The 27922-nt window shown below is 30.4% G+C and overlaps 1 protein-coding gene across 2 annotated transcripts in view; it reads left to right on the top strand.

Annotated features, from left to right (window-relative positions):
* The first annotated feature begins 14833 nt into the window (after positions 1 to 14833).
* Positions 14834 to 27922, top strand: part of LOC123012417 (dual specificity tyrosine-phosphorylation-regulated kinase 2) — a 37716-nt gene continuing 24627 nt past the window's right edge. The window contains exon 1 of one of the 2 annotated variants that reach the window (XM_044410310.1): positions 14834 to 14989. In XM_044410310.1, coding sequence (XP_044266245.1) covers positions 14975 to 14989 — 15 coding nt within the window. In that variant the 5' untranslated portion in view covers positions 14834 to 14974. Of the gene's footprint in view, positions 14990 to 25587; positions 25742 to 27922 lie in introns of those variants that run through there. The other variant, XM_044410309.1, reaches the window with a different exon arrangement.

The following is a 27922-nucleotide window of genomic DNA, read 5'->3' as shown; positions in this document are numbered from 1 at the left end:
AAGCTGCTACCAATTTTTTTACCAAATTTTGATTTGGTAATTTCCATTAAAAAAAACAGACTTTATATTTGAATCAACAAAAGTTACAAAATGATCAAATGCACAATCTGTCAAAACAAGATTATATCAAGTGTTAATTCACCCTCCGTAATCGAATTTTTCGCACACGTTGAAAATGAACATTTGTATCATCGTTACCAAACACCTACTTTTGAAAAATAAAGAAACGGAAGAAACAGAAGAAGAAAATCCTCTAGGAAAATTTTCAGTGTCATGTCGACAAAAAGTGTCGCAGAAAAAATAGTCGCTAAAGTGCTAAAATTCCAGTAGATATGTGTCAGAACGACGAATTTAATTCCTTGTTGAGTTCCAAAAATTTTTTTGATTCAGGTATATTGGAAGCTGATTCAGATTACACCATACATTCAAATAGTTTATAATCGAAGGGTTCTATGACTTGCAACATAAAACAAAAGCATTCACTATCATAGCCGCCACATGACCAATAATTCTGTTGCTAACTTAATTTTAAAGTCACAGGTCACTTTATATATTTATAAACATACCTTTTTTCCGAAATCGTTACTAAAGTTACATAAAATCATTAAAATCGTCAGTAAAGCGTCAAAAATCGGCACTAAAGTAGTTCCAGTGGCGGCTCGTGGGTTCAAAACTAGGTGAAGAGCTAAAAATTGTACATTTCTTTTTCAACTTTGGGCCGGAGTTATATAGAAAGGACTTAAGTACGGAATTCAAAATTGAGTGAAAGCAAAGGAAATATTATTTTTGGAATAATATTTGAACGTGTTAAGTATTTAATGTATTTTTTATACCGTGCGATCAAAAAAAATTCAATTACAGTGGGCGGTGATTAAAGTCCTTTAGATGGCAATCCTGATTTTTGACATCAAATGTCAGCGGAAACTTTGACAAGTTTGAGTTTTATTCCTTTTGAGTGAAATAATGTTCACTTTAGAGCACAAAATTTTTATTGCTATACAAGACGAAAACGGTGAATAGTCATTTTCACGTTCAGTTTGCGTGGAAAATTTGCAGCCCAGATCCTCACTAATGTGTTGCCAACTGTAGAATTTAATCGACGCCTACTCTAATTTATTTTTTTTTGATCGCACGGTAGTTTTAAATATTACTTTGGTTGGGTAGAAATTTTAGATGAAGTGGCACTTCACCTATTTCCCTTGGCGAGCCGCCACTGCATTACACTATTAGTGGTGTTGTGTGACAAATTATTGTCTTAATATAAACATGAGACAAAGACATAATCCTATTATGTGTATACAGGGTGATTCAGATAAGATAATGGGCCCGACGTTCTGACGATGCAACCCAAAAAACAAATTTCATTTACGTCTTAATCTAATTCTAATTACGATTTGCAGTTGCAATCCAAGTTATCTTATGTTGCTCTGACAGTGCTTTGACAAGCAATTGATGATTTATAAATAAACTGTTTTCCTACCTTTAATGTTTCATTCTTTTATACATTTTGTGTTGGGTTTACACCGAAAAGACTTTTCTAATTTCTCTATCATTCCGCGAGAACTGAACGGCACTAATGATCGTTCTCTGCACTAATGTCAGAGTGACATAAGATGATAACTTGGATTCAACTTGCAAATCCTAATTTAAATTGGATCAAAGGCGTAAATGAAATTTGTTTTTTGGGTTGCGTCGCCAGATCGTCAGGCTCATTATCTTATCTGAATCGCCCTGTATGTATTGTTTTTTAAATCTGCAAATATTTTTTTCTTGTTTCATAGTTTTGTATGATGGCTATGGTATGGTAATCAAACACAGACTCGCAATCAAATAATACATTACAAGCGAGGTGGTAAATATGGCATTACCCCGAGTGTTTATGTATACGATCGAGAGGCGCCAGCCTCGAGCACAAGGGGTAATGCCATTACCACCGAGGTTTGTATGCTATTTTATTCACAATCACATTATTTTCAGTCAAAAATTTGAGCAAAATAAAATTCTAACAAAGTTAAGATCCAACCGTGGTAGGCCATCCAAATGGCGTTTGATTTTTGACATTTCAGAAATGTCAAAGAAAATATTGAAATAATGTGTGAATATGATTTAAAATCGTCGAAATGGGGCAGTGTATTCCCCCAGAAGTAAAAGAAACTGCTACAAAAGCAATTGAAAACTAATTTAGCAAAATATTATGTGTAACTTGACAATTTGTAAGAAAAAAATCCTGGTATTTTTGTAATTTTAAGGTTGGATATCCTGCATATTACCGCCCAAGAGAAGTAATATTATTACTCCTCATGAGATTTAATCATGTGTTTCCCAACCTTTAAAAGGTTAGTAATCGGCATATTACATTAGTGATTGTGAATAAAATAAGATTTCAGTGTCTGATACATAAATAACAATTATTCCTTTCCAACTTTTTTTTTCTCAAAATTTGAATAAAAAACACAATTAATTAAATAAAAGTTTATTCTAAAAATTAACAATTTGGTTGTAATTTGGTAACGGTATTTTGTAGACATAGCACACATCCCCCTTTAAGATTTATTCTAAAACTAAGAAAACAAAAACATACACAAAATGTATCATTTTAAAAATTTCATTTCTTAACAACAAAAATAATTATTCACATTTTTATACCAGTGCACAGTCTTGTTTATCTGTGCTACCTGTGACGATTCGGTCTTCTCAGTCGTTGCGGTCGGCCGCCTGTTCGGTAACGGCGACGAGTTAATAATTGGTAAATAGAAAATACTTGTTAGGACTTGCAAACTAAATAAATACCGTTTTGATTGATTATTGGATTGCCCACACCGACGGAGGCCGTGGAATGGCATTTCTGTACTGGGACTGAACATTCAACTCCTGTTTCTTTTTTTCTTAAATTTCTTCTTATTTCCTCTGTACACTTTTTAAGTCTTTTTTCTTTAACCCCTTTACCGTACTTTTCACATATTCTTTGTCCTTCTTTTCTCTCTTTTCAATCGATCGAGAAGTTTCAAAAACCTCAACAAGCGTACTAAATAGTCAAACTTCTTTCGTCCTAGGGTGCTTTGTATGCATTTTTTTTTCTTTGCCCATCGACGTTTTATTGAATATGTTTGTTTTTGTCCCCGAACTTCTTAACTTTATTTTATTAATAGAAACTTTCGTTTTTAGATGCGTATTTAGGTAAAGGCATTTTCGACAAAAAACTGTCATCAGGAAATTCTTCACAAGAATCTTCAAGTGGTATCAAAGAATTCGTCAAAAAATACAGCTCATCTAATCTTTTGACAAAATTCGAACGCCGATTCATAGATGCCATATTTTTCTGAAACAGAAGAAAAAAAAATTGCCACAAAATTTCGGAAATATGTGTACATTATACTTTTTAGAGTGGAACATACTAATTTTATGAACAAAACCACTAGATGAAATTATAATATGTAGTAGTACCACAGATTATACAGATATGACAGCTACGGCAAAATCGCGAAATGGATGTTACCCCCACTTGGCCACCCGGCCCTCTCTACGGTCTTCGAATACCGCCAAATTCAAATGTACTTTACGTATTGAAAATAATCTTTCGTAAAGCAAACAACAAAAATTTACGTTATTAATGTTTTCATTTTGCATCACTTTATTCCAACTTCCAAAATAACACTAACTTTCCACCCGGCAAACCTTATTTATATGCATCAATCATTATAACCTCAAAAACTTGTCATGTGTTGTTATGTCAAAATGCAAACTGCCAAATAACTTAGTTACTTTATTTTGTGTTGGTTGGTGCCCATGTTGGTACTTTCAACACTGCCAACCTAAAAACGGCCCTCTCAACGGTCGTTTTGGAGGCATGGAAGGGGTAAATCTGATACTCACAAATGAACAATCTTATATTTCACTTTTTCATAAAATTCACAACATTTATATGGAAACTAATTGTTGTAATATGTTTGTTGAAATACGTAGAACACAACTGCTATGATTTTTTGTGACTCTTGGCAAAAAGTACTGTGAAAAAACAGTTTATCTATTTTGGCGCCAAAAAGCTGTCATATCTGTATAATCTGTGGTAGTACTAGTAGTGTAAATAGAGATTCTGGAGCCATCCCCCCACTACTAATTTATAAATGTCACGTGATCTGTGACGTATGTAATGTTTGTTACCTAGTGATATTAATTGTTGTGTGTAGCCTAACCTGTAAGAGGTTGGTAGCCATATATATTTTTAAATTAAAAAAAATGGCGGAAAATTCAAATTTTTTAAATGGCGACAAATTCAAATTTTAAAAAAATGATGACAAATTCAAATTAAAAAAAATGCTACAACTTCAAATTTTAAGAAATGGTTAAAAATGCAAATTTTTTAATGTTGGAAATTGCAACTCTACATACAATTGACGTAACTAATGAAAAATTATAATCCAAGCTGACAAAAAAATTCGATTAAAATAAAACAGTTTCAATAATGAAATATTTATTTGATTTGTTATTATTAAGATCTATAACTAGTATAACCTAAACATTGTTTCATAAACATATCTATAGGTATAAATTCTATAACATAATTTTAACAATAACAGATTTTAATACCTTAATTAAATAAAACAGTAAATAAATAAAAAAACACTTAGAACAATAAGGTTAAGATATAACTTTGTAACGTATCGAAACTTTCTGAAATGATATAACGTTTATCATCATAGTATAACAAAGGAACTTTGTTTTGATATTCCGTATAGTGTGTAAAACTGAACGAAATTTATTCAGCAACGCGTCTTTTCAGGCAATAAAAACAGAGTCCTACTTTTTCATCATAAGATCACGAGAAGAAAGATATTTCTCATTTTCTCACTTGAAACAATAAATTCTTTAAACTCAGAGTGGCATGTTATTTAACAATAATGACTCTTTATCTATACATTAGATGACAAATAATGCTCACTATGTGAAAATAATGTCCTAGGTCGAATTTTTAATTTTGCTGTTTATCCGCATGTTTGATTGTGTCAAAAGTCATGTCTGAAATAAATTTATCTGAGATTGTAATAAAAGCCGCATTTTACTTCACAGTTCACACTGTTCACAGACATCTAAAGTTAAACTGGAAGAAGGGCTACTGTGTTTGGAAGGATTGCAAAATTCTTGGAAATGTCGATTACTGGAATCTTTCGCACTATCGATGTACGATCACAGTGTACGAGTAGAATAAAATAGAATAAAATCATATTGAACAAATAACCAAATCACTATGCAAAATGAAAATGACTCGCGTTGATATAAAAAGGAAAAAGACACGTCGATAAAAAAAATTCCTTTAACGCATAACGACATCTTAAAAGTAAAGCGCTTACCAAATTTATTGTAAACTGTGTTGCATATCCCACTGACTATATATCCTAGACAAGCTCAAGGATGGTAGACGTAAAGGATTGCTCAGGCTCACGAATCTGTCAGCCGGCGTCACGTGGTCCACAGACATGTTGTGACGTCACAACTGGCCTTTAATCGCGTCAAATACATGGGAGTTAATAGGAGCAAATACCAAATAATGCAAATAAAAGTGAATTATGACTTTAATTTGTTAAAATCGCTTTTGAATTTATAATGAAATTATTGTAGTTATAATTTGAGGTAATACAAAATAGAATTTTCTGTTTATTTGTGTCCAAAAATTGAGTAAATTTGTTTTCTAACCGGGGTAATCAGACGCAATAATTCCAATAATTCATTGTTCTCCATTTTAATGATACATAAGACATTAGGAATAGGAATATTTTTTTTATTTTTTATATTGACGGGTATTCTTTTCTTTGAAATTTTTTGGTCACAAAGTCGTGAAAATATCATTAATATTCCTAGGTATACATACAAAATAGAAAAGGGTTTTACTTTTGACAATTTTATATGCAATCTAATACAAAATTTAATAATAATGGATAATAGGTAAAAAAATGTAAAACAAAATAAACCGTTTTTATAATAACTTTAAGACTTTAAAGAAGAAAGAAATGAGCAAAACGACTTTCAACACAATATAAATTTTATTTCTTCAAATAAAAACATTTGGTAGCTGCACTAAACTTGAATTTTGAAACCAGCGTAGGTACAATCAAAATTCAGTTAAATGATATCCCAAAAATTAAACAAAGATTAAATTAATAATATTTGCTTTTTCCACATGACTAAGAGATTATAAAAATAATACAATAGTAAAAAAATAATTTTGTAATTCTAAAATTATTGAAAAATAAAGAGATCACATAAATTAAAAATCAATTAACAATTTTATAACACCCCACGTTTATAATTTTAATACAAACAATACAGAATTTCTGGGGGTTACAAGATTAAAAATATGCTTGGGAAATTATACTGAAACACATTGTATCTGGTGTAATGTTAGCGATGCAAGTTTATAAAATATGTATCTACTTATAATACATTCATTTCTGTTTTAAATCAGAATAGGCTATGGAAATTTGGCGACTGTAGCTGTATGACAATAAAATAGCTTACTCTAGTCTAAACCAAAAATTAATGCATTATAACAATTTGTTTCTTAGATCACGTTGATAATCATTGTTTGTGAAATGGAGCAAATTGAGCTACGAATCGAGTTGAACTTGTCAGCTCGTCTGCACCTGTTGGCCCATTCCTTTCTCATTGTTGATGAGACCATATTGTTGCCGATAGAATAAGAATAAAAAATGAGATTGTCACCCATTTGTTTTGGTTTTATTTAGCTGCTGTTACAACCATATACAGCATACCATCTATCAGGCATATAGTGACGATATATGCAGCACCTATTTAAATTTATTGTAATTACTTTAAATATACTAAAATTTGCATTATTTCGTACTACAATTTTCTTTTGTACGATCTTAATATGCTTTAATATCATTAAAATACCAAGGATGGTAGACATAGAGGATTGCTCAGGCCCTATGCTGCAATGTTAACCGTATTTCATCATCCCCACCACATTGCGTGACATCACAACTGGCCCACATTGTTTGTTTACATCAGCTGTGCTTCGTGTTTTTTGGTGTTTTAATGATATTAAAGCATATTAAGATCGTACAAAAGAAAATTGTAGTACGAAATAATGCAAATTTTAGTATATTTAAAGTAATTCCAATAATTTTAAATAGGTAGTGCATATATCGTCACTATATGCCTGGTAGATGGTATGCTGTATATGGTTGTAACAACAGCCAAATAAAACCAAAACAAATGGGTGACAATCTCATTTTTTATGTTTTTCTATCGGCAACAATATGGTCTCATCAACGATGAGAAAGGAATGGGTCAACAGGTGCAGACGAGCTGACAAGTTCAACTCGATTCGTAGCTCAATTTGCTCCATTTCACAAACAATGATTATCAACGTGATCTAAGAAACAAATTGTTATAATGCATTCATTTTTGTTTTAGGCTAGATTAAGCTATTTTATTGTCATACAGCTACAGTCGCCAAATTTCCATAGCCTATTCTGATCTAAAACAGAAATGAATGTATTATAAGTAGATGCATATTTTATAAACTTGCATCGCTAACATTACACCAGATACAATGTGTTTCAGTATAATTTCCCAAGCATATTTTTGATCTTGTAACCCCCAGAAATTCTGTATTGTTTGTATTAAAATTATAAACGTGGGTTGTTATAAAATTGTTAATTGATTTTTAATTTATGTGATTTCTTTATTTTTCAATAATTTTAGAATTATAAAATTATTTTTTTACCATTGTATTATTTTTATAATCTCTAAGTCATGTGGACAAATAGAGAAAGCAAATATTATTAATTTAATCTTTGTTTAATTTTTGGGATATCATTTAACTGAATTTTGATTGTACCTACGCTGGTTTCAAAATTCAAGTTTAGTGCAGCTACCAAATGTTTTTATTTGAAGAAATAAAATTTATATTGTGTTGAAAGTCGTTTTGCTCATTTCTTTCTTCTTTAAAGTCATTACATTATTATAAAAATGGTTTATTTTGTTTTACATTTTTTTACCTATTATCCATTAGTAGAATTTGTATTATTATTTATCAACAAAATTTATTGCATATAAAATTGTCAAAAATAAAACCCGTTTCCATTTTGTATGTATACCTAGGAATATTATTGATATTTTCACGACTTTTTGTGACCAAAAAATTTCAATGGAAATTTATTTATTAAATCATTTTTGTTTGAGCATTTTAAAACGTAAAGAATACCCGTCAATATAAAAAGTACAAAATTTGTTCCTATTCTGAATGTCTTATATATCATTAAAATACAGAACAATGAATTATTGGAATTATTGCGTCTGATTACCCCGATTAGAAAACAGATTTACTCAATTTTTGGACACAAATAAACAAAAAATTCTATTTTGTATTACCTTAAATTATAACTACAATAATTTCATTATAAATTCAAAAGCGATTTTAACAAATTAAAGTCATAATTCACTTTTATTTGCATTATTTGGTATTTGCTCCTATTAACTCCCATGTATTTGACGCGATTAAAGGCCAGTTGTGACGTCACAGCATGTCTATGGACCACGTGACGCCGGCTGACAGATTCGTGAGCCTGAGCAATCCTTTACGTCTACCATCCTTGGTTCGGGAGTGAGCGAGCAACTCGGTTTTCGGCACTTATTATTCATTTCCAAAAGCAACCAGCAATACACCCTAGACAGAGTCCAAACTCAGTCTTTACCTGCGTTCAGAGGTTGGGGTAGTAAGGGTAATAAATTGTAAAAGGACATTTAACTAACATTTTAATCCTTTCAATTTGTAGAAGTGGCTCCAAAAACTTCTTAGAAAGTTAAACATTGTTTTGAATTTTATAACTTCAAAAGAAGTCGATAATTTAACCATTCCATGAACTGTACCTGATACCTATTTACTAGTTAGAAAGCAGGGCTCAATATGCTAACGTCTCGAATCGTTGGTCGCGGACACCCTTAAGGGTCTACAAGACAATTTAACTTTATCTGTCAGAGTTCTTGTCATAATAATTATTGATATGTCATTTTTTTTGTCGACAATTTTAATTGCAGGGGTCCATTCAAAAAATCACAGCTTTTGAACCCTTTGCAATACTTAAGTGAATAATTTTTTTGCATTTGATAATTTGATAAGATATGAAGAAAATCTGAATTAATTTTTATGCTTAGCTGAAAGTCTTCTATCACCATTCGAGAGTTGGTCCAACATTTTTGAGTCACCTGTATATACGAAAAAAAAAACAAAATGGTAGATGTATGAGTTTTTTTCTATTTATAATTTACCATGGCGGCAAAATTTCACGCGCCAGCTCTATCGTCAGGAAGTAATTAGAGAGCTTTTCAACACTTTTGATAGAATAATGAAGTAGAAAAAAACAAATTTTAAGAATTTGCGTCACTGAATTAAGAAAAAATGTTTTTTTTTCAAAACGTTTGACCCTTCATGTTATTTAAAAAAATCAAAATTGCTAATAAGACTAATAAAGATGAAAAAAAATTAAATATTTTGAATGATAAAATTTTAAACTATGATTTCAGTACAATCTAATTAACCGTTTTTAACATTTTTAGCTGCATGTACTAGCGACATGTAAATGTTGCATATTAGAATCTTTCTGTTTTCTATAATGCATACTAATTGGATTTTTAAGATTAAGGAATCATGCGGTTAATTTTCCAAGGCTTCCTGCACGTGCGAGACATTGGAATTGATAAGAAGTTTCAAATTATTGTTTAGATACATAAATAACACAGTTTGTCGACGGCCACAACTGCAATTCATAAAAATAATGTAACAAGCTTAAGAATAAACATTATATAGGTGCGCCAAAACTCGCGCCCCTTAGAAAAATGCCATATAAGGTAAGATACCAAGAACATGGAAAAAATGTTAATAAAATTTTATCTATAAAAATTTTGAAGTTATGAGGGTTTAAAGTTTGCACTTTGACTCTGTTTATTTCTGTTGGAAAAACAATTTTCCAATTTTTTTTGCTATAGGCGACTAAAAGAGGAAACAAGGAAGCTGTATCCTAAATTGTAACTCTGTTCAATGTTATTTGTGGCTTTTATAGGCAAAATTTTTGTCATTTTACTAAATAATTGTAAAAAAAACATATACAAGATCATCAGTATCATTAAATAGATATAAGAAAATGTCAAATGTCAAAAAAAGATAGAATTTTTTTCATGTTCCTGGCATCTTACCTTACTTAAAAATTTTCTCTGGGGCTCGAGTTCTGGCGCAGCCTGTATGTACATAAATTTGGGAAATTGTCAGTTGAACAGTTAACGTTTTTCTAAGAATAGCCAAAAAATATGATGTGATTAAATAAAATTTTATTTTTTGAATGTAATAATTGCTCATAGTAATAATAAGTCTGAATTTTTTTTAAAGTGAAACTTTTTATACATCGCTACAAAATTTTTCGTTCGCCTTAGCATGTCGCATTACAGCGGGCATCGTGGTTTCCTAAAACCACACCATTTTTTTTATGCAATCAACATTATATGTATTTCAAGTTTAACGTGGACATTAAAATATTTAGTTTTTATAAATTAAATATAGTAACACAACAGCACTTCAAGTTTAGGAGGAGGGGGCGAAACTTGTGAACCACCAGACGGCGCCGGCGCCGGCGCGGCGTCACCGTTGACGAAGCCAAAAAACATTTAAAAAAGTTTACGTTTACAAATCTTTTGTCACAACACAATTCTGTCCTTGAGATGTAATTCAAACGAAAGTCTGTTGACTTTTGTCTTTAGTTGGGACCATAACCGTACCTGGAGCGCACCTGGTTTGCTTGACGCAGCATGATTTCTGAGGTACTGCGGCAAAGCTGAGATATTTTTTGGCACCGATGTCATCATACTCATACACATCAGTGCCAAAAGTAGGTATTATTAATTGACTATAGGCGAGTTTCAGTTTTGCGTCCTTAAGTAGAAATTTTTTAATGCTATATTTCTGTTACAGATATGAAAATCAAAAAATTATAGACTATGGAAAATTGTGTAGAATCGATTGGTACAAGTTTCACTGAGATCCGACTTCAAATGGCCGAGATATCGAGGGTTTCTCGTTCGAAAAAGTAAAACCTTATAAAAAAAAATTAAAAAAAAATTCTTAACAAGCTACTTCAAAGTCATATGTTTAAATCCGCACCCTTAATTTATAAATGATCAAAGCTTGGTGAATTTGGTGAGATTTACCAAAATGTTGACAAAAAAACCGACATGATTCTTTTTTATAAAAAAAAAAAAAACGCTTTGCAGGCTGCACGATATCCAAATAGGCAGGCTCCCTAAAACTTTTTCAGAAATAAAAAAATGAAATATTTTAATACCGTGCGATCAAAAAAAATAAATTAGAGTAGGCGTCGATTAAATTCAACAGTTGGCAACACATTGGCTGGGAATCAGGGCTGGAAATTTTCTACAGAAACTGAAAGTGAAAATGACCATTCACCGTTTTCGTCTTGTACAGCAATAAAATTGTCTGCTCTAAAGTGAACATTATTTTACTCAAAAGGAATAAAACGCAAACTTGTCAAAGTTTCCGCTGACATTTGATGTTAGAAATCAGGATTGCCATCTGAGGGACTTTAATCACCGCCTACTCAAATTTATTTTTTTTTGATCGCACAGTACATATCCACATTATATCTTTGAAATGCAATGTTGATTGCTTCAAAAAGAAATGCAGGCTCATTAATACTCGTGGAACGTCCTGCAAACCACTGTTACAATAAGGTATTAAAGATATTTGATTACAACTTTGGAATAATTTTTAGCACTTAAAAGCCCTGTGTTGCGGCTCAGGCTTTAAACATTTTCTTATGAATACTTGTGATATACTTTTTGCATTTGGGTAAGAGAATCTGATTTAAGTTGTAAATAATTTTAACATATAGAGTGTCCGGAAAGTCACGCACCTCCGTGACAGTGCATCATCGGTCGATACCCTAGACAACAAGACAAATGTTAAAAAAATCTACTTATAAAAATTTCGAAGTTATAAGAGTTTAAATTTTGCACTTTGACTCTATTTATTTCTGTTGGAAAAATAATTTTTCAAGTTTTTTTTTACTACAGGCTGTTAGAAGAAGAAACAAGGAAGCTGTATCCTAAATTGTAACTTTGTTTATTGTTATTTGTGGCTTTTATTGACAAAATTTTGGACCTTTACTAAATAGTTATAAAAAAAGATAACAAGATCATCAGTATCATTAAATAGACATAAAAAAATGTCAAATTCAAAAAATAAATGTCAAAATTTTTTGACAGAATTTTTTTAAACATTTTTTCAGTACTCTGGGAGACTACCCAATTACAGTGAAATTTCCTATAAGCGGACACCGATGGTGACATTCTTTTTGTTCAGTTAATGGAGGTGTCCTCTTAAAAGAAATAATAAAGTGTACATAAACACCAAATAAAAAAATATATAAAGGTAATAACATAGTATTTGGTATAATAATAGTACTTATCAACTATTTTTTGATAAAAAATTCAAATAATGTATTTTGCTTCTTGAAACGAGCAAATCTATAATTAAAACTTCATTATTCTGACTCAGTGAAAAGAAAAGTTCACTTTCCTCTTGATTTTGGACTTATTTTGTGGAATTTCATTTCTCAGCGTTAAATTCCATCACATTGGCGGTTTTATTTTTTTGATAACGACCCCACTTTGACAAATGAGTTTACACAAGTTAAATAAAAATGTTTTTGAAAAACATAATTTTATTAAATGGTAATTCTTAAAAACAGGTTTAAGATAAAAAATACATTTTTAACAAGAACAATCATTATTCAATTAATTAATTCATTTTTAAAGTAACATTGTTGTCAAAAAAATTAAATTGCCAATGTGATGAGATTTGAAAAGCAGAGAAAAACTATTATAAGTCCAAAACCAAGAAAAAAATTAACTGTTCTAAATCTAAATCTAAACTCAAAGATAATATTTTTTTTGTAAACTCAATCCGGGGACATATTGTATAATATTCTTTATTGGGCAGTCTATTTCTTCCTCTAGGTATTTCTTCGTTAACTTAATGCAAGTAATACGTTTTAGGTTTCGTCCTCTGGTCACTAACCACCCTTACTTTAATATTTTAAAGAGCACCCCCACTTTTTTTTATGTATTGCCATCTTACGTCAAGCAGACCCCTGTTATTTAAGGTTTTATCTGCGTTGTTTGTAACTAGAATTTTCAGAAGTAATTTTGAAAGCCTAGGATTGGTTACCCCTTGTTGTTGACGTTTTCTGTCAACTATCAATTGAATTATCTATACAAGCTGACAGGTGATTTAACCTAAATTTTGACATTACTTACGATATCTTTTGTTTGTCACCAGAAACCAACTTAACCAAATTTATGACAACCTATTCACGAATATCCCTAAATTTTAGAGAGTAATTTCTTGTTGGTACGACAATAAGATTTCTTTGCCCAAATGCTGAAAGTATAAATAAATAAGAAAATAACTGTTATAACTCTAATAAATTTTGAGATCTATTTTAACTACAAGATGTCAGAATATGCTTAAGAAAAGAACCGCGAGATAAAGTAAAATCAAATAACGATAATAGTATATTAAAAAACAAGTGTTACAAACATTCTCATTGTGATACGAGTAGTTTGTGACACGAGCCACGCAGTGGTGTAACACGCGTTGTTTATAATATTTTTTCTATTGAGCGCTTTTTAAATTGAATTTATTATTATATTTGACAGTTAAAATTTTTGACACTTGACGTATGCGGTACCAAAATTGCTCAAAAATAGCTTAAAGCTTAAATTGCGTTAGTGTCGGTGAAATACGTTAAACTGCAACAATTTCTTACTATGGTCAAAGTATTGCATAAAATGTCGCCAAAAAACAGTGTCATAAAAATGCATTTTATGCAACTGTTTCCAGTTGCACAAAATGCTCATTGTGATACCGAAATAGAAAAACCAAAATATCAAACTCATTCCAAGTCATAGCAAATACGTAGGTAAAAATTTCTTCATAGAACAAACACAGATATTTCTGATGAAGATAATAGTATATTAAAGAATAAGTTTTATAAGGGTTAATTTGGCGCACGAATCCCAAGTTAGAAAACGAGCCGTAGGCGAGTTTTCTATGGGATGAGTGCGCCAATGCCATTATAAAACGAGTATTTTATGCTATTTTTTCTAATTTGCACTCCATTTTTTCTTATTTTAATTAAAAGAAAATATATGTATTTTTGTCGTCTAGAGAATTTTGTGTTGGTTGGTATCGGTTGGTAACACTCGGCGCCCACCTGATTTTTTGAATCATTTCTGTCTGTCATTAACAATAAAATTTACAAATTATTAGTTATTAGTGTTATAACATAATAATATTAAATAAAATATAAGCCAACAGAATTTAGTTCGCACTCCGCCCGAAATTCGCAAAATTGCCGAAGCAACAACGCAAAATTTGTTACCTGACAAGCCAGAAGCGGCATACAAAAACTAAATAACCCTAAATTCATTAAAGTACAGTGTGGTTTTATAGATAGCCATAAACGACTCCTACCGAGAGACGTTATTAATAAACGTATTATAAACGCAAATTAGAAAAAAGCTTATTGAAGTACTCGTAAAGAAAAATTGAAATATGGCCATTTAATCCCTAAGGAAATCATGACCCAAGCTTTGACAGGTCTTTAATCCAGTTCCAGTCAAGGCACCTCCAGCTCGAATACCATCAGTGGTCTTCCCCACACATACCTACGCCAAAGAGTGAATGATCCGATATCATCGTGTCTGGAGGATCATCATACTCACACAGTCGCATTCACATTTCACGATAGTCGGCATCGGAAAGTGCGCGTGTTGACTGCAGAGACTAGCGCGCACTGTCGTCAGTTTTCCCATTGTTCGCTCTTTGAATTTTTGAATTTTTTTAATTCTGCTGAGTGATTTATGTGAACATTTTGCCAAAATGCTCATGTTTGAGGTAAGACTTTTTATTTTTTTCTATTCTTTGTTTTATAAAATCTTTCGTTGGTAATATTTAATATAGTCAAGAGTCGATAAGAAAACATCGCTGTGTATTCAATTAAATTAATAATTCTTCTACAACAATAGCCCTTTTGTTGTCACAATAATCATTATTTAAAACCAATCGTCCCACTTACTTTTTAACACTTTTTAACTTCGGATGTTGTTCTTTCTTGTCTCCGTTGTGTAGAATCCAGTATGAATCATTTTAACGGTCAAATTTAAATTAACTTTGTTCTTTGTTTGCCAAAATTTTGCTGTCCAGTTCCTCGAACATCTTTGTTTTAAATATAAAATTCATACCTACTTTTTTCTGGACTTTCCCGCCCATTTCTTTTTCATAATAATAATGAGTCAGTGGTGTATTGTTAATAGTTTGCAATTGTACAAATAAATTACCGAGCAAATTACTTTCTCTGCAATAAAATTAATGAGTGATTTAGTTTATGTTATTAATCATTTATTAAAAGCTTTCTAGTATTTTGTAAAGCTAATCAAAACTGTGAAACAAATTACCTTTTTAATTGCTTCAATTTGTGGTTAGTGTCTTTATCGACCCCACAAAATATAAAAGCCTGTTGTTAGACAAATTACAAATTATAGCCAATTTTAGCTAGAAATTGGCACACTTTCCTCAAAATTGGGATTGAAAAGCAAATTTGCCACGTCTCGTTAATTACGATTTTTTTTCTAGTTGTGTTATGTGTGTTTAGTTTCTTTTAATTTAGATGGCAGTGCGAGGAATGCGCTAATTCTAATTTCGACTATCGAGCTACTATAATTGATTGTCCTTGTTCAATTTAAGTACCTAACACTTATACTCGTGCCAATAAAGCACTATTATGCAATGTATGTGCTATGATTATTACACTATAGATTGCGGAATATAATAATAGTAAGAACAGAACAGTGTTGTAATTTAATACACTGTTCGTGAAAATTAAACTAAAAATGTGCAGTTTTTATTTCTGAATCTTGGTAGTTTAAACGGAAGTGTTTGGAATATTTGTAAAGAGATGCATCATCTTTTATTCATTGTTTTCTTTGGTTTGTAGTAATGAGGTAGCCTTGAGGATAAGATAACCCTTTTATTTTATCTAATACTTATTATAAAAATTTAGAAGTTAATTGTCATATTATTGCAGTATATTGCATTATTATTTATTAGCAATAATAGATATTTATTTTATCCACGTGGAACTAAAATTGGTTTAATTTAGTAATTTGGAAGATTATCAAATCTAATTTAGATAAAGAGATATACAGGGCGTGTCAAAACTTGAGCCCCTTAAGATAAGAAACATGGAAAAATGTTTAGAAAAGTTTATCTTTAAAAAAATGTTAACATTTATTTTTTGCCATTTGCCATTTTTTTATTTCTAATCTTGTATCTTATTTTGATAATTGTTTAGTAAAGGTACAAAATTTTTGCTAATAAAAGCCACGAATAATATTAAACAGAATTTACAATTTAGGATACAGCTTCCTTGTTTCTTTTTCTAATAGCCTGTAGCAAAATAACTTCAAAAATAATTTTTTCAATAGAAATAAATAGAGTCAAAGTGCAAAATTTAAACTCTCATAACATAAATTTTTATAGATAGAATTTTTTAACATTTTTCCATGTTCTTGGTATCCCACATTACATGGCATTTTTCTCTTGTGCGCGTTTGCTAATCGATAGATAATAATTTATAAAAAAAGTAATCAGATTTATGAATGTTTTAGTTCAAAGTATTCTAATTAAAAATATAACGCAGTGTTCATTTATCTAACTGATGAAAATTTCCCTTTGTAATTCCTCTGAACCACACGCTATAAAAATTACCAGAAGTGATAACAATGATAAGGTTTAACAAAATCGCTTTGTTTATATTCGGCTTATATATTCGGTTTATATACGAGTACAAAAATCTTTGAAAAATTTTATTTGATATTTTAGGAAAAAATATGAATGACAAAATATGATGACAGAACAACAGATCCAAAAATTAAAAATTTGAGTTGTATAAACTTCGCTTCTTTAAGAAAGGATATTGGTTATTTATGGATATGGATTTTTAACGAATCGTATTGAATTTTAATTAAAATTTTTTCGCATTGTCTTTGACACTGACAACAACGTTAGACGTTGTAGACTTTTATTTACAACCAACACCGGCGGCCATCCTCTATTTTTTGGGCACTGTTGTCGGCAGCGGAGGCACTACCTTTTCTTTTTGTTTTTTTAATTCTTAATTTTTAAAATCAATTCAAATATTTAGAAATTAAAAATTTACTTTTGTGACATTCTTGGTATCAATTGTAGTTGTTAGTTCAAGAATAGACTTCGAAATATAATAAATCTATTTTCACTCCGCTGTGGTAAAGTTTTCCATTTTCAAGTGCTTTACAAAATCTATCATTTTTACTATCATAAGAGCAAATTTTGCAAAAATACGAGTAATATGTGTATTCCATTTTTTAAAATACAGGGTCGCTAAAAAGTATGGATACAGCTAAATATTTTCAGAACGGTTTAGCAGAGCACGTTGAAATTTGGGAAACAGTTTACTCATTATTTTATTTTTTTTTAATAACAATTAAGACGGAAATAACATTAAATTTACTACATTATTATTACACATCCTTCATTAGTGGATCCCTCCTGTATAATTAACATTTCAAATCTCTTGGTGTTCCTTAATATAGATTATTTATGTAGACAATTAAACAAATCGCACCTACATTCCCCTAGACGTCTGGCATCTGTATTTACCGGATGAATAATAATCACATTAAGAGACTTGGTAGAAAAGAGAGGCTCTTGTATGTGGGCAACTTTACTAAAAGAACTCTAAACGTTTAGCTTACATCAGTTTACATCTACGAACTCCTAACCCCGGAAGAAAGGCATAAAGCTGTCAAAAACCATGTTGAAAATTATTCATTAAACAAACATGTAATGTTTTCACTGTAAATTAAAGTTTCAAATTCGGTGTGATAAGTTGATGTTTGTTTAATACTACAAGCAGGATTCATTTCTCAAAATTATAAATAATTAATCTTGCATTGCATTTAATTATTATCTTATCATGCAAGCACAATTTCCAAAATAAAGTATTGACGTTTCTTTTTACTAAACTTAAATCAAACAAGTTGTTTACTACGAAGCCATAAAAATTTACGCGCGCGATGAATCAGTTTCTAACCTTATTAATGTATTAGATCGATTCTCATGACGTTTTCTTGTTTTCGTGGAGCAAAAAAAAAATACAAGCAAAGTGCTTTCCGAATGGATTTCATCTTTTTTTTGTTGAAAAGTGCTAACTTGTTTCTTATAAATATTTGTTTTTTTGATGAATATACATACAGGCTGTGTCAGAACTCGCGCCCCAGAGAAAAAATTTAAGTAAGATAAGATACCAGAAACATGGAAAAAGAATCTTGTATATGTTTTTTTTTAATTATTTAGTAAAAATGCAAAAATGTTGTCAATAAAAGCCACAAATAACATTAAACAGTTACAATTCAGAATACAGCTTCATTGTTTCCTCTTCTAATAACCTGTAGCAAAAAAACTTGGAAAATTATTTTTCCGACAGAAATAAATAGAGTCAAAGTTCAAAATTTAAATTCCCATACATTCTGAAATTTTTATAGACAAAATTTTTTTAACATTTTTTCCATGTTTCTGGTATTTTAACCTTACATGATGGCACTTTTCTCTGCGGCGCGAGTTCTAGCGCACCTGTATATACACAAATTCGTTAGATGCATCAAATAATAATTTAAAATTCAGAGATATGGAAGAGCATCAAAAGGAATCTAATGGTTTCTACCTCGGTTTTAACTAAATGTAGAAAATATTAACAAGAAAATGGAATTGTATTCTTTGACACTGCAATAATTTGCACAGCACTACGCCATGACGTGTGTTGATTTAAAATTCTTGTCTGATTTTAAAAATTTTGGTGAAAATTAAATTGAAAGCTTGAAAAAGCAATTTTTATTTATGTATTTGGAAAATTTCATTTCGTCAAGGGGAAATTACTTATACACTGGCAATATACTTGCGCATTTTAGTTTCTAGGGTACCGGAAGTAGGAAATGAGAAAGATAATTATTTTATTTATAAAACATTTCTTTGTTTTGAATAAAATGTTTGAATAAAAAATGAAATTTATTAATTAATTGTAAAATCTTACTAATGATAATGTTCATCGTTTTTTTTTTAATTTTACACATTTTTTTTGTATTATAGTTCGAGTACAATTATAATTAATTAATTAATTATTATGTGTAAAACGTCCAAATTTTTGGACCATTTTTAAAGAAAACAATATTACCAATTACGTGTTTTACATGACGTTAACATTCAGACATTTGTGTGTTAAATAAGTACGCATAATCATTATGTGGGATTCTGTTAACGGTTTAAATATTTACACCAAAATTGGTGTGGTTTTAAATTTCCTTCCTGTTTAAATTTACAACTAACTTACCGAAAAGTTAAATGACCTGTGCGAATATTGAACTTACTAAAAACATTTATTTTATGACACAAAAATAATAAAACTGTATCACAAAGAACGAGTCACATTTGTGTTTAAATAAACAAATAATATTGAATTTTTAATTATGTACAGGTAAAATTTCAATACAAGAAAACTTAATCCAGGACCGAGTAAATATTTTTTACAATATCTGGAATAAAAATAATACTTTTTTCTCTTCGTATCCTTTTGGGATTTGGATTCTGTATAGAATAACCTGAATTTTTCATTTATGACAACACTAAAAGAAGGAAAAGCTTAAAGGTCAAATCAATAACCACGTTTATTAAATATAAGGCAAATAAAATCAGGAATTGATGGAATTTCACTAGTCATGAAAGTTAGTTATTCATCACATTTCTTGATAAAATAGTACAGTGTAATTCGCTTAGTAGATACAGATAATAGTATATTAAAAAATAAGAGTTACATACAAACATTCTTATTGTGATATGAGTAGTTGCACGAATATCACAATGAGAGGTTGTAACACGCGTTTTTTGAACTATTTTTTATATTGAGCGCTTTTTAAATTGAATTTATGTTATTTGACACTTCAAATTTTTGACACTTGACGTATGCGGTACCCAAGTTGCTCAAAAATAACTTAAATTGCATTAGTTTCGCTGAAATACGTTGAACTGTAACAATTTCTTACTTAAAAACGACAGTCCATGACCAATGATGGCCAAAATATTGCATAAAATCTCGCCAAAAAACAGTGTCACAAAGTGCTCAATGTGACACCGAAATAGAAAAAATATATAATTTTACTAGCACACATCTCTTACACTAAAAAAGACCTATTGTTGTTAAGATTCTTCTTTCCTGTACGTATAACATATGCTCGTTTCAACAAGCAAAACAATGTGCTATTAAGTATTTACTTTCTTTTCTCTCTTAAGTATATTTATTAAGTAAGCACGCAATAATCACATAGTAATTTATTAAGCACAGTTTCATTGAAGTAATATTTGTCCATAAAATATTAAATAATATAGATAACTACTAGGTACATCTAACTACTCATACCTGTGCTACTTATAAATGTTTGGAATCACGTGGTTCTAAATTAGATCCGTTAATGGAATTTATTAGACTCTTTTATTACTTCAACAATAAAGAAAGTGAAAAGGAGTCACCAAAGAAAGTTATCCGAGAAGCCTTCTTAAAAAACAGGTGTGGCTAATTATTTGCTGACTTTAGGCAAAACAAAATAAATATTCTTATAACATCAGTAAAAAACTGTTGAGACTTGTTTTTTTATCTTTTGAGGTTTTACTTAAACTTTAGACCGTCTAAGGCTTAAACAAATTTTGTTGGAACAGTAAACTTTATAAAAAAAATTTACTTAAAATTTTGTATTTACACTCTTATTAATGTTCTTATACTGTTACTGTTTTAGATATTAGTGAAAAAATCAACCTTTAAAATGAAAACCATCGCATATAGTAGAAAAGCTTTTTACTAAACTTGTTAGAAATTATATGTTTCTAGTTTCAAACATTTTATTCTTAAAACGGTTTGCAGGTATCATTAAAAATTACCAAGAAATAACTGACACATTTAAATTTGTTACTGTCAGCTAAAATTAGTCACTTAAGGATTTTACACCTTATTAACATATACATTTAGATAAAATGATTCAACCTAATTATGGTGATTTGCAATTAACGGAAAAATTCCACGTCATGGTTTTTGCATTTGGGAATAAATATGATAATTGTTTTAAGCACGTTTACAACTTGCATCTTTGTGAAATATGCCATCGTAATTGCTTGATTTAACAGTTCTATTAAACTTAATTAAAACGTTTGACACGCTTTCCACTAAAATAAACACTACGGTTTCTTATCTCTCACCTTCATTTATAGGAAGTTAAGTCCAGGTTACTCTTCAGGTGTTTAATTCATTTTATTTAGACAACTAGTTTCTTATTTAAAAAAAAAGTAAATGACGTACTAACAAGCGGAAGAACTGTTGGCGCTTAGAAGAATGCGAATAAATTTGCATATGTGATTTAGAAGTAGGCAGATACGTTTCTAATAAGAGGTGTCGTACATTTTGTTGTAAAAGACATTTTTAGTGTAAGGAATTAAAATAACACAATCAAAAGGGAAAGTATGTATAGTAAGAGCAAAGTCAAGGCCTTCAAGCAAATATATGTAATGGGAACGTACAAACAATTCCGTTTTTGTAACTGTTTTGAGAAGAAAAAGAAAGTAGAAGGATGAGCAGATAAGGTTAGTTGTTGACACAATATATTTTTGTCTTCGGTCAATAAGATTATTTGATGTGTGTACAAGTTTACTTTCTCTGACTTTGGCTTAGAAATGTGGTCTGTGTTAGTTTTAAACGATCAAAATTCAAATATTTTGTGGTGAATATTTTTGTAATCACTCAATGATTTTTAGATATAAAAATTATAATATGCCCCAATTACTTTGCGAAAAATAAAATATCATTTTTTTTTTCTTCGTTTTGTAAATTATTATTTTCATAATTACTTAATATTAGTCACATTTTCTTGCAAATTAATGCGACGAATGAAGCTAAATGAAATCGTGATAATTGATGCGTGGACAAGATGTAAACATACTAAGAGATTAATATTTTTCCGTGATAATTTGGAGGCTACTGAATCAGGAAATGTTTACATGTGCGCCGTTTAAAGGTCAACTATATGGTATATCGAGTCATTGTATTTGAATACGGAAACAAAGTCTGAAAGTAATCGTTTGAATTAAGACATGGTTTTATTTTTATTGTACCAGAACAACAGTAATTATGTCGTAGGAAACTGTAAAATGAACAAAAAATTGAAATTGTACAATCCTGGAATATTGCGATGACGTCGGACGACTAAATTGCATTTCTTGCAAATTTTCTTATTAGATTTTAATTTCAAGTACAGTAACTTCACTTAAATCTAACGGTGAAACCACGTGGTTATGATAAAGTAGACAATTGTACAGAATGTTCCAAGGTTCACACTAAATTAGCAGTCACCAGTGAACCAATTTCAGAAAAATCAATCGTCCACCCCAATTAGTTTTAAAGACCTGTAATGCTTCCTTTAATTAAATAACCGCAGATTTAGACAATTTCTTTGTTGTGACTACAAAAAAGTCTAAGCAAATATAAACACGAATAAAATTTGTCTCGTCTCATAAACTTCCAGGATTCCAGACAAAATTCAAATTGGATCGATTGTTTTCATTCAACATTTAGCTACACTTTCCTCCCCAAATCGTAATAATCCTATTATAGACATTGAAATGTCATCTCAGCGAAGCTTACTACCCTTTACCGAGGAATTTATTGTTTATGTTAAGGGGAAGACATTCAATAATAGGTTTTTCGCATGCAAACTAAAACAGTAAACGTTGAGAAACCTTAAATAGTATTTACTCTCATAGTCCGACTCATTAATTACATAGAAATTGAATCTAATGCATTATTGTCAATAAAAGTAAAACATTAGTTTTTTCATAGATTCGACGTCTCTACAGCTGCTAACTACAATTTTATACGTCTGTTCATCACAATCAATCATTTTATTCTTCGACACTGTCAAAATTTACGGTTTTTCTCCCGTGTAAGGAAGTTTTGACAACTGTTTGGCATTTTTCAATACAAAACGTCAAATTATTTTTAAGAGATTTAAAGCAAGTTTACGTCTTGTTGACTCTAATTCGAAGAATAAAATGTTGTATTCCACTTGTTTGAGTGTAAATCAGACGCTTTATTCCACCTCGTGGATGGTAAACCACTCGTTACACTCGTGGTTTAAAAATCCACTCGGTCAAATAAAGAGTCCGATTTACACTCAAACTCGTCGAATAAATAACTATTAATGTTATACATTTTCTTCTCTATTGATTGCTTTTATCAATTTTATCAAGATTAAAAACAGTGAATAGGCAAATGAAATTAAAAATCAGCAGAGTTAACTACTACTCTAAAATTGTTACCAGTTGAGTAAAAAAGTAAACCTAAACTCCTAAAGAAAGGAATTTAATTCAAGGAGTAGATATTTTAGGGAAAAAGTATATATAACGTTCTAACACGAAAATGTTCCAAAATTATTAGACTAACGTTTATGCGAAATTTCATAGGACATCAATTTTTAAAGCTTTCAAAAATATACGTAGAGAGTTTCAAAATGGTTGACATCCCACTAAGCTATGGTCATTTTTACAATTTATGACATTTGTCGTTGTTAAGTAATTTTCGTGCTCTTTCTCTTCTATTTCCTTTTTGTTTTACGTTTTTTCACATTCTTTTAGGACAAATAGGTTATGTTATTTTTCCAGACAGAATTCAACTGAAATGTCATTTTTTATGACGTATAGCAATCTAAGTAGTAACTTTTATGGAACTAGAATTGAAGTCTCGGTTACATTCTCAACGCCTACCGAGATGTCAATCATTATGAATTGTTATACAGCTATTTAAAAAAGAGGATATCTGGCAACTATGCTTAAAAGTTCATGCATAATTGAAAAAGTAATAGGTAACCAAAAAGATTTATTTAAAACGCATTTTGAATTATCTCTTTTAGAATACTATGTATATGTACTTACTGTTGTAGAATAAAGAAGGGTTTTTACGAACTAAACGAAAATTTTCTTTATTTAAAGGAATGTTAACAATAATATATTTATTTTTCAACTTTAACTACCTTTAACATTAAATAAAGAAATACATATTTTTTTACTTCCAAAATGTTTATCTACGTTAGATGATAATGTTGTGAACAATATGTTTATGAGACACCCTGTATTTACAATAGTAGGAAGAAATATGGATTACAGAAATTATACGTGTTATTACAAGTAGCATGGTTATTGTTTCCTGCTTTATGCAAGTTAACCACTCTATTTACGTAATTATATGTATTTTTTAAAAGTTTTTATAATCAGATTCAAAAAACATTAAAACCCCTGTATAAAAAAAAACAGGAAAATGTTTTTGAATAGTTAATATCAACAAGTGACATAAAATGTATGAGTAATCTGAAAACAGTTATTGTACATCCTTTCTTGTATCTATTACAATTTACCACCGTTTTGAGTGGGTTGCTACATTTTACTATCAACTTCGTCATTGTTGTGCTGTCAATCAAATAAAGAGAAATTTACATAACCATGCTTACTAATCATCTTTAAAAACTGGTAAGTATGTGCAAATTGACCAAACCGAATTGTTCTAACGGTGAGATGTCAAGCACTATTATAATTAATGAACTGTAGTAGTTGCATACTGTTTTTCTATCTCCTGATTTTCCTGTTAATAACTGTACGGTCGGAATTAAAATTTAAGTGATTCCCACATAAGAATTTTGATTTGGAACTGACAGGTAATGAGTAGGCACTGACCAGTGAGTTCATGAGCCAAAAATTTTAAATGACTTATTTAATAACAGTTATTGAGATTTATCAATTTTGGTGAGTCTATACTCGTTTTCATATTAATGTGCATCGAAGTACCTTTGTTGAAAGGGGTCAGTTTAAGGTGGTTTCATGCGAAAATTCAAACAATCCCTAAAAATTATTTTTTTTAAATAAATATGTACCCCAGGTAGCAAAAAGGATAGAACATTATTTTTTAAGGTGACTGGGGTGACACAATTGATCATTGGTACTTATTTGAGTCACTCTATATGCTCGTATGTTGCCCTAATGACATTGGCAAGTTTATTACATCGTCCATCCCTCATTCTCGTATAATCTAGTAATATACTCGGTCAATTTTCCTGACCCACTTCTCTACATTAAAGCAACTTGTTTGATTCCGACACAAAATTTTCGTTGCCGACAACTTCCGGGCAAAATTCTCAGAGGAACCTCGTTTGAATATTAAAATAAGTAATCCCTAAAAAGTCGTAATCGCTGAATAATATGAAAAGAAGCAAATCGGTGATAGAGGAGACGACCATGCGCGATCTCCGCGTATTGATCGTTGGGAACGCGGGCTACAGCATCGCTCAGGCAATGGCATTAGTTTGCGACCTCATCTCAATAGGGTCCGGTGCCGCCTCCTGGTGCGTAGTGAGTGCGTGTCATGGGCTCGGATGTATCAGCGGCCCGCGGCCCTTGATGTGTGCCTACCACACATACCCCAGCACCCGGGGGTCACGAACTATGGGCTGGACTCACGCTGACCACTCGGTATTCCATACAATTGTTAGCAGAATACTTTAGATATAGATGTAGTTCAGCTGGTGCATCGTAGAGCTAGATGCAATGTGATATTGGCTTTTTTGTCTGCTTCTTTTCTTGCTTTTAATACCAATTTGAATATTTGTGTCAATCAATCACATGCTTAGGTTTGTGACAATTTTTATCTCAAAACGTGGTGATGTTTTGTTCAGCATTTTGGCTGGTTGGAGTGTACGAGTCATGTACCTAATATGGAGTTTAAAAACAGAATGCACAAAACCTTAAATATGCTATTGTAACAATTATCTTTAAAAAATATTCATTATGTATTTTTTTTATAAAAATGCTGAGATAACATTAATTTACAGTGGATGATCCAGAAATAGGTCTTTAAAGAAGGGGGCGGTAACAAAAACAAAAATTCAGTTATATCATACAGGGTGTCAGAACTATCATCAAATCTTGACATTTATTTTTTGACATTTAATGCTTATTTAATGCCACCGATGATCTTGTATACAGGTTTTTTTTTAATTTGCTGGTGGGGGTAGTGTGAATCAAGAACACGACATGACCGTCTGTTTTTGACACTTGACAGCATCTGACATTTTGGTACTGAAGTCAAAAATCTCCCTGGCATTAGGATTATTATACGGCTTGAATTACGATTGTTATGATATTATAATGGGTATAAATATTAGCCTCAAAACAGTTTTGCCCATTAAAAATGAAATTACAAATGACCTACGTGACGTAAGACAGACTTTTGACGTACGTCACTAGCTCTGGGACTTTAATCGCATTTGTTAAAGTGAGATAAATACCGTGACCGAACTTACGCAAATACGTAGCAAAAGAGCAACAAGGCTATTTACAAATGTTGAAAAGAGATAGCGATTTGGTACGTCTTTTGAATTATTAATTGATCCACACGCATAAATAAAAAACAGACTATATGTTTTTTTTTATAATTATTTTGTAAAAGTTCAAAAGAAGTGCAATATTTAAACTCTCTAACTTTGAAACTTTTATAGGTAGAGGTTTTTAAACATTTTTTCCATGTTCCTGGTATGTACATTACATGGCATTTTTCTCTGGGACGCGAGTTGTGGCGCATCCTGTATAGAACAACAACAAATTATTAAGCATTTCTTTATGACTTCACAAAAATTATAAATCAATATGCTTTGGCAACGGTACAAATCTATTCATTAGATTGTCAATATTAAGTTTTTAGTCTATTTATAGTTAAACTAAAAAAACACTTGGTGTTTTTAAACTTTTGAGCACACCTGGATTTGGGATTAAAGAGAATCAGTTTGTACTGTCAAAGTTTTGATTAAGTTAAGTTAATAGCAAACATAAAATTTCGTAGCTGGCTTATTGATACTATCTAAGTATCATACATTAGAATAAGACAAACTCTTGACTACCTGTTCTTGTTAGGAAAAATATATAGATAGAAGTTGACGATCTATTTTTTCACCATGATAAATACGGGAAAGAAAAAATCACAAAACTATTTTTAACAATTAATCTTTTAGTCGTTAAACAAATGTACAATCATTGATAATAATAAGTCATTCCTTGAATAGAGACATTTGTTATTATTATTAAGTACCTAAGTGTTTTTGATTGTTATCACAAAAATGGGCAAATGTACAAAACATTATAACTCAAAGAATATTTAACATAATTAAGATACTTGCGCGTGTTATCACAAAATTATTTTTGGTCTTAAAATCAGATGAATTAAATTAAGTTTTTTTGTTTTTTGATATCTTTTTTTAAATTAGATATAATATTGTTAGTTTTCCAATCGATATTTGAAGAGAAGTGAATTACAATCTGTGAAGCTCTAATAGTCTTTTGACAAATACGGTTCAACAGTGGTGACAGTATAACGATTTTCCGGCTTTGTTGTGAACATTTTGTTGCATTAGACTTAATCAAAGCCACTAAGAATGTATTGTTTAATATTTATTTTGCTCTGGGACGATAGCGGTTGCTATTTTACGTAAAAAAAGATTTGTTTGATTTTTCACAAACTTGTCCCAATTTAAATTGTTGTGAACGAAATAAGAAACTACTATTTACATTTTATTACGAACTGAATGATATGATAACAGACGAATGAAACTGTTATTATTAATTTTGACTCTTTTTTTTTGCCTCCCCCTGACCATAATT

Source organism: Tribolium madens, unplaced genomic scaffold (genome assembly GCF_015345945.1).
Source record: "Tribolium madens isolate multiple individuals breed KSU strain unplaced genomic scaffold, Tmad_KSU_1.1 Scaffold_96;HRSCAF=242;Tcas5.2_LG5, whole genome shotgun sequence".
NCBI lineage: Eukaryota > Metazoa > Arthropoda > Insecta > Coleoptera > Tenebrionidae > Tribolium > Tribolium madens.
Note: the sequence above shows the minus strand (reverse complement) of the source record. Positions and strands in the feature narration are given on the sequence as shown.